Source organism: Babylonia areolata, chromosome 5, assembly GCF_041734735.1.
Source record: "Babylonia areolata isolate BAREFJ2019XMU chromosome 5, ASM4173473v1, whole genome shotgun sequence".
Classification (NCBI taxonomy): domain Eukaryota; kingdom Metazoa; phylum Mollusca; class Gastropoda; order Neogastropoda; family Buccinidae; genus Babylonia; species Babylonia areolata.
In genome coordinates this window covers 51,710,604-51,719,760 of record NC_134880.1, presented here as the reverse complement: position 1 = coordinate 51,719,760, position 9,157 = coordinate 51,710,604, and the positions used below count along the sequence as shown (strand labels likewise).

Here is a 9,157-nt window from a genome sequence, read left to right as displayed (position 1 = left end):
GAGGGATGCTCACTCAGTCTGGCTCCACGACAAAGCCATTATTGTCGTCAGTAGGGGGCTTAGTAAGTGGTGTCCTAAGTGCATCAAATTAGAACAGACACTACTGAAGTCACTCAACAGCAGTGCAGGGTCTCCTCTGGTGTGTGGCCTTCTGGTGTCCTTACAATGATGGTTCCCTGCGGACTGCTGATGCTGGGACTATGGTGGAATAGCCCAGGTGTGGCTGTGTATGGGGGAATGAGCAGTGTGGGAGTAATGCCACTGAAACAGTGCAGATGATGGGTCAAAAAAATAAAGAAGAAAAAAAAGTAAAATACACTTGGAGACAGGAAAAAAAGATTTTAAAAAAGGTGGCGCTTTACTGTGACAACACACTCTCCATGAGGAGAGCAGCCCAGATTTCACACAGAGAAATCTCTTTTGATAAACTAGTAATACAATACACTACTCTTTTTAGCATGTCAGTCAAACAGCAAATCAGTCCGTGTGGTTTCCCTTTTCCTACTCCCAACTGCTACATGAATTTTCTATTGCCTTTAGCATAAAGTGAACCACAAACTTTTATTACATAGGAGCTTGAACTTACTGAGATGTTTTTCAAACAAAATCCACTTGTTGGTGATGAATACTATCTTGACGCTAACAGTGGTTGTTTTCATGTCAACTTAAGCTTTAACTCACTCAGTACGGCCAGTCCTCTCTTCTCCTCTGCACAGACCCCTCGGATGTCCAGTGGGTGTCTGAATGACCCAACCTTTAGCTACCGTCGTCAGAATTGTGGTATTCTTTGTCAACATTCACCTCTTCAGTATAAGAGCGTTCCGCTTGCAATATTTTGATGATGGTAATTGGGATGAAACGCTGTAAACGTCATCTCTTTCACCATTCGTATGGAGAGTTAATGTAACCCAAGAAGTGAAATAACATGGTTGAAAAAAGAGTGTGAGCGAATATACCTGTGCATACACAACACAAATTCATACGTCTCAAAAAATCAAAACAGATGCAACTTGATATGACAAAATTCATTTATTCAATCAAAAAAACCCAAAAACAACAACAAAGAAGAGTTTGGCAAGCAAATCAGTAATTACATCATGGTTACTTTCAATGTGTAATTAACATTGCAAATGGACTGAACAAATCTTTCCATTTCTTTCTCCCATAGTATCCTTATACTTTCAATTCATTTTCTCAATAAATCATCCTGCATTGACAGCACAGGAAATGCGATAAAGGCCAGGTTTCTGGAAATCACTTCCCCCTGGAATGAATAAAAGAATATGTAAATGAGTTGATGAATAAGAATTAAAACCATTCCCCCTGCCACTTCCATTGTTGTGGCAGGTCCTGTCAAAGTGTGCAGTCATGGGGGGCTGTAGTTGGAGAGATGTGGTGGCAGTCTCCATTCTGGAGGGGACATTCACTAAGTCTGGCTCCTCTACGTAACAACTGTTGTCAGTTAGGGGCTAGGTGGTGTCTTCTGTGCGCTGGATCAGAACAAGCACTACTGAACAATAATGAAGTGACTTAGCAGCAGTACAGAGTCTCCTTTGGTGTCTGGCCTCCTGGTGACCTAACATCAATAGTGCCTTGTTGACAGCTGATGCTGGGACTGTGACAGATGAACCAGGGTATGGCGAGTATGAGTGGTGTGGGAGTAATGTCACTGAAATGATGCAGATGATGGGGCAGCAAAAAAGATATGCAAAACAACAACAACAACAACAAAAAAAGTATAACTACAAGACAGCACATTCTATACATGATGTATAAGAATTTAAAATACTGGTATGCCCAGTCAATACAGCACATTTGAATAATGAAACAATCTGTAAAAACTAAAAACTACCACTGCTAGGCACACCTGATTAATGATATATCTTTAAGAATTAAAAACAACAACAACCAGTTAACGAAGCACGCTCCGTAATCAGACTGATATGCAAACAATACTGATCCAAGCAATAAACTACAAATGTATTTGAAATAAGCAGTATAATTGAAAAAAAAAAAAACAACAAAAAAACCATTCTCTCCTACCTGATATCCAACATTAGAAAAAGGTGAAGTACAACTACCACATATTTATCTTTCTGAATAATACAGTAATCAATAAATATGTAGGGTAAATATCTGCATTAACCTCCAAATTCAATACAAGCGTTCCTATCCTTTTCTTTACACCAGACATCATCATCTTTTCCCAGCCTCGCTGTCATCTGTGACACTCAAGACTTGCCTGGATGTTCACTAAGATGACCATGAAAAGTATTAATAAAAGTACAGAAATTTATTGAAACCAATAGTTTTAAATGAGACCAAATCTTTCTTAGTGCCCATGGACATTTTGGAAAGTATAATGAACATTACAGCATCTATCATAAGCAAGTATTCATAAAAGGAATGGAATTATACAAATGCTCCTGATATAACACGGACAGACAGAGCGGTGGGTTGGCAGAAGGAATGGAGAAGAGAGGGAAAGAAAGTCAGAACTTTGCTGATGCTCATGTGAACTTTTGGATCAGTTCTGCTTTTGGAATTTGCTCAAAATTGTCAAACCTGGAAAAGCTGAATGGTTACAAACAGTAAATGTGCACAAAACAGCACCATGTTGCACAATGGGGTGAGGTTGATGAAGGGCTATGAGATACTGGAATCTACTTTTAACCTCACAGGAAAACATGCATGCAATAGGAATGCTACCTTGCTTGGTCCCAGTCCATCTGTGCACAGACACACACATGGCATTTGTACAAGAAGAGTAATACAAAAAATTTGAAATCAATATTTATGGTCACTGCCACTATCTTTGTGATGCACTGGCGAAGAACCAGGGTCATGACTATAAGACCTGTAGATGGAAAGCATGATTTTATTATAAATAAATAAACAAATAGATAAATATATAAAAGTGTATAGGCCAATGCACATGCACTGATTTTAAAACACTGACAACACATGACATTTTTGCACATAAACAGTTCCATCACCATAATTTTGTTGATTATACATTGTTGTCTGTAACTCGACAGATCATTGAGGCCGTATCTGGGCTGAAAAGGAAATTTTCTTCCTAAAATCACGTTTAAATAACATACTTACTGTGACCCACTAGCACAGACTCTGACAGGGGTCTGATTCCTGTCCTGTGCAAACTACTACCCACCTATGCGGAGAAAACGAAAGTAGCTACGGCCGATAACCTCCCGAAGTAGGTTACCTCCCCTTTGCGTCTCTGACTTGCGCCTTCTTTTGACAGCTATAATTTAAAAAATACTGAAATCAAAAAGATGGACACAGACATAGAACAATTCATGGCTTTCTCTTACCTCTGCATTAAAAACAAAAACAAAAGGCAAGTAAAAAGGAATTAAAAAAAAAACAACAAAAAACATTTGATAAACAAAAAAGAAAATAACAACACAGACCATACTGGCAACTTGCACTGCAGGATGCCATCTCCAGTGTTTACCATCTTACTGTCACTGGAGTATAGCAGCCTTGAAAACACCTAATGTAGCAAATGAATAGTTGAAAAGGCAAAATACTTGTTTTGAAAAACAACAAAGACGTAAGGTGGTGAGGCACCACACACATAAACATGCTGATATTAATTTCAAACTGCTTGTCACACACTTTGATGAAGATGGTATACATTAAACATGGCAGTCAGTGAAAGTTACTCCCACTGTCTCACTGAACCCTCCCCCTCAACATCAACAAAGCTGCAACTGCTGGGAAGAGGTTGATAACAATATCAAAATCAATCCTGAAGAAGTTTCTCAATTAATTCTATAATGGAAGAGAATGTCTCACTTACTTATAGTTACAAACCCAAGATGTTACATTATTCTGTTCACTGGTCACAAGTTTCTACGACATTCAAGATGTGTTGAACTTGGTATTCTGTGATCAAATCTTTGCTGCGAATGAGGATGGTATCAACAATACTACGGCAAGTTTTTGCACTTATCAACTTCTAGTATCCTAAATCAAGGTGAGTGTCACTTCACAAAACACTCTGAATTCAGCAGCATCCATAGTACACATATTTCTGATGAAGATGTACTTTTTACATATGATGTGTGCATCTCTCTCTATCTTTTTCTCCATATATATATATATATATATATAAATATATATATATATATATAACTGGCAAGACAAACTGGAATCTAAAGGGCCTTTCCCTAAGATACATCATGCCAAACAAAAGCTTCAACATCTGATCGCTGGATCAGAAATCCAACTTCTAATCAATTCTGCCATGATGCTTCCTAAATCTTTTTTTTCCTGTTTTGTGTGTGTGTGTGTGTGTGTGTGTGTGTTGTTTTTATCAACGATAAAACAAAAAAACAAAAAAATGAAGTGGAGAAGAGAGGGAATACTTTGTGGGGTACGCAATGAACACCTCACATAAAAGATATCACACAACAGAGGATAGGCAACAATCAGTATTTCTGTCATTTGCTAATTTGTCAGAATTATCACAAAAACCTGTCAAAATGCATTCAAGCTCTCTTTTGCACATGCATTCAGCAAACAAAAGAGGTTAAAGGTTAAAGGTCCCATAGCCTTTTACAGCCAACAGGGCAGTGAATTCAAATCCACTTGTCTTGGGCTCAGTGCAGGAAGGCGGGGCACAGTGCAGGAAGGCGGGGCACAGTCCTCCCCTTCTGCTGTATTAACCTTTCCTCAACCAAAGTCAACCCATTCACACATGGATGACGTGAGGAAAAACAAAGTGCCTTTTCCAAGGACATAACACAGTGTGGGGATGACGTGAGGAAAAACGAAGTGCCTTTTCCAAGGACACAACACAGTGTGGGGATGACGTGAGAAAAAACGAAGTGCCTTTTCCAAGGACACAACACAGTGTGGGGATGACGTGAGGAAAAACGAAGTGCCTTTTCCAAGGACACAACACAGTGTGGGAATGAAGTGAGGAAAAACAAAGTGCCTTTTCCAAGGACACAACACAGTGTGGGGATGACGTGAGGAAAAACAAAGTGCCTTTTCCAAGGACACAACAAAGTGTGGGGATGACGTGAGGAAAAACAAAGTGCCTTTTCCAAGGACACAACACAGTGTGGGGATGAAGTGAGGAAAAACAAAGTGCCTTTTCCAAGGACACAACACAGTGTGGAAACTGGGCCTTGAACCCTGACAGACAACCACTGGTGGCGGACTGGGGAACGGCCCCCAGATATGAAGGTTACCTGCGATATAAGTCAGGCTTGCCTGGTCGAATAAACAGTCCCGGACCAAATGGCGATGTTTCTACCAGGACGGGGCGGGGTAACAGGTGGCACTGTTACACCATATCAAATTCCCCATGTGTTCTGTGACAGGTTCATCATGTGAGTAAGAGGCGCATAAAAACCTCTAGCCCCGGGGAAGGAAAACCTCGGAGAAACAAACCAGGGTAGGGGATGCTCTTAAGCCTTGGTCGGCAAGTCGCCTATGAGAGGGAAACTCGGACAAGAAAACCAACGCCGAAGATGGCTGTACTGTGGGCCCCTGGGGAGTAATGGCAGTACAACGCATTTACGTCATGGATGGAAAACCTCAAATCTTTTCGAGATGGTGCTCTACCAGTGGAGTCCCGCCATGCTAGTAGAGTGCCGGGCCCTGTGCCCAGCGGCCCGGAAGCTCTACGGAGGACTGGAGGACCTGCGACGTACTGCCGCCTTTGTCGAGGAGACAGGGGAATCCATCTGATAAATGACGAATGAGACAACAACAACAGGAGTCCAACACCGTACTGATTCAGTCATGGCATCTCCAAACGAGGATAACATTCAATTCAAGAACCAAACTAGCCACATACACAAAAAACAACAACAACCAGAAAAGCAGTAAGTGCAACATAAGTCCTTCCATCAGCAATCCAAACTGACTGAGAAACAAAAGTGTCAGCAGTTTAATTAGTGAAATCTTCAATTGTTTAACTCAACTATCAGTGACAGGGTGTTGAAAGAAATATATTAAAAACCTGACAGACAGTGAGCTGTTGTCAACAGGACAGTCAAGTTTCATTTAATATTTATTGTTCAAAGTCACATCTTTAGATTCTAATTAGTCTAAAAACAAAACAGCAGAAGAAACACTGCAGTAGTTGAGGCTGACCAAAAATATTGCTGGAGTTGGCAAAAAAAAACATGAGTACTCATCGAACTTCCCTAAGTGATTTAAATACTCGCCCTGATCTTTGCATTTCATAGAATTTTCAACAGTTGTCCATATAAAACACAACTTAAAACACGTAGGAATAAGAATTAACAAACATGCTACATGATCTCATTAAACTGGGCATGTAACAAACAGATGAAATACATAGACATTAAATATTTCTCAAAGAAAAATGCCTGTATACAATTATATTAAAAAAAAAAATAAAAATAAAAAAAAAAGAGAGAGAAAAAGATTGAATTAATTTAGTTTTATTTCTTTCAGCCTCTCCATTGCAGTCAATCAAAATAACAAACAAAAATAAACCAACCAAAAAAAACCTGACAGACCCTCCACATTAATCAATCCACATTACAGGTGACATTCCTTCCTATGCACACACCAGCCCACCAATTAGTGCGCAGTGCGATAGTAGGCAAACCCCACCGAGAACATGGCTGCCATTAATCCTCCAACCACCAGCGACAACTTCATCATCTGCACACAACAAAATAACCACACTTTTGATTAACTGTCCAACAAACCACAAAGAACACACTTTTCTTTAATTGCAGCCAGTTCAATGGCAAGTAACCAGTTTAGAGCACGGCTGTAAGCTTTGTTTGTTGTGCTTTGACTTATCTGTTATACAGCTGCTTTGATTTCTCTGTAAAAAGAAGTTTGTTTAAAACATCTTAAATGTAATGACATGTTTCTCACTTTCTTCACAGCAGCCACCTGCTATTGTTGTGTTTTTTTTTTAATTAAACAGCAATTTACTTTTGATGTGAATGAATGAAGAATGATATGGATACTTATAAAATAGTGCCAATCCTCAGTGGGAGTCCAAGCTCTAAGCACTTTACAAATGCTGGGTCATTTGCACAGCTGGCTGCCTGTGTGGGTACAGCTGACTGACGGCTACCATTGGGTGCTCATCATTCATTTCCTGTGTCATTCAATCAATTTCAGGTGTGCACACATACACTCTCAGACAGACATGTAACATTTTATGTGTATGACCATTTTATTTACCCTGCCATGTAGGCAGCCACACTCTGTTTTTGGGAGTGTACATGCAGAGTATGTTCTTGTTTTCATAACCCACCAAACGCTGACATGGATTACACAAACTTTAACGTGCGGATCTGATCTTCTGTGTGTGTATACACATGAAGGGGTTCAGGTACAAGCAGGTCTGCACATATGTTGACCTGGAAGATTGGAAAAATCTCCACCCTTTACCCACCAGGCACTGTCACTTAGATTCGAACCTGGGATGCTCAGATTGAAAGTCCAACGCTTTAACTACTCGGCCATTGCGCTGTAATGTCTTTTGAACAACATGCACAAACAGTGCTTTTATTTTCATATCCTACATGTTTTTGTTGGTCTGTTGGTATGATGTACTTGCTGGTGGTGTTGTTGTTGTCATAGTTACTGGTGGTGGTGATCGTGGAGAGGTGTGTGTGTGTGTGTGTGTGTGTGTGTGTGTGTGTGTTTGTGTGTGTGAGAGTGTGTGTGTATGTGTGTGTGTGCGCACACACGTGCACACATGTGCATGAATGTACATGTGTGTGTGTGTGTTTGTGTGTATGTGTGCTTGTGTGCGTGGATGTGTGTGCGAGTGATTTTTCTTACAGAGACCTTGAATTTATCTGAAATAGACCTGGTCACTAAATATGAGCACCAGCAAGATGAAACATTCTCTCAAATGTACAACACACAAACATCAAGGGAGCCAATAAGTGAATGAATATTCTATCCAGAAGCTGAACAGTTGAAGAAACACACATACATCACCGTATCCTATGACAAAACAAAAATTTGAAATGAAAGAAAGCTGCGTGCGGATACACACCACAAATGAATCTGTAAAAAACACAAACACACACACACACACAGAGAAGCACACTCCCAATTCAACAAACACAACTCACACTGCTGCCTGATGACTTGTTTTTGCCTTCCGCAGCGGCATCAGCCATGTCACCCATCATCTTTTTGTACATCGTCTTCTCATTGTCCGTTTCTCTTTTTCGTTTCTGGGTCCACAACGACAGTTCTCTGTGTAATAACTGAAAAATGAAAAGATCCAAATATTACAAGTGAAACTAAACGATTCTGCTGCATATTTCAAGAAACCATATCTTAAAAAAACAACACAACAAAAACAAAACAAAACAAAACAAAAAAAACCCACCCCCAAAACCACATCACAAGCAGTTAGTGAAATACACCAAAGAGATAAAATCCCTTGTGGCTAAAATTCAGATATATATATATAACTGGCAGACAGACAGACAGAGACAGACACAGAAAAATTGACGAAGCAATTAAAGTCTTGTATATCTAGCACACATTCTTTGACAATGATACACATACATCAGCAGACAGTCAGCTGAGTGTGCAGACATGTGGTTAGAATGACTATCAGACTGCTGATATGGTCTAAGAATTATACAGACTGTATTGACACGCTGCAAGAATGATTGTAACAAACTGTGCTGAGATGTGCCTGCCACAGTCTCTGCCTGCTATTAGTTTATTTCTTTCCTTGTATAAATCTGTCTTTCTGTTCTTAGGCCAGTGACTGCTTTAATTTCTCCCCCACAAATATGTTTGAATGGAAAAGATATATTTCCTATTAATGTGTTCAAGCTGTGTCTTTGCTCTGGCAGTTTTATTATCAAGCAGAAAGATGAGCCTGCTCTGTTCTGCTTCAGCACCCCTGCCCAGTGACCGTCGCGGTTACCTCCCTTGTGCCTGCACCGCCCCTTGCCCACAGAGCAGGTACATGCACGGCCCATTGAACTTCGACAGTGCTGGTTTCTTCTGCCCTACCGCCTAACTCTGCTGTTACCCAGACTAATATTGGCACTTCCACGTCAGAGTGCCTCTTAATAACTCGATCCTGCCACTTGGCAGTGCTCGGGCCGATCTTGTCTATCCCTTTATCCGTCAACGCACAACAGCTGAA

At 40.3% G+C, this 9,157-nt stretch overlaps 1 protein-coding gene across 1 annotated transcript in view; it reads right to left on the bottom strand.

Annotated features, from left to right (window-relative positions):
* Positions 1-1,563: 1,563 nt before the first annotated feature.
* LOC143282307 (peptidyl-prolyl cis-trans isomerase FKBP8-like) overlaps positions 1,564-9,157 on the bottom strand; it is a 24,704-nt gene continuing 17,110 nt past the window's right edge. The window contains exons 11-12 of the mRNA XM_076587909.1: positions 8,118-8,255; positions 1,564-6,675 (exon numbers count right to left, since the gene is read on the bottom strand). Of these exons, the coding sequence (XP_076444024.1) occupies positions 6,592-6,675; positions 8,118-8,255 (222 nt within the window). The 3' untranslated portion in view covers positions 1,564-6,591. The remainder of the gene's footprint in view (positions 6,676-8,117; positions 8,256-9,157) is intronic.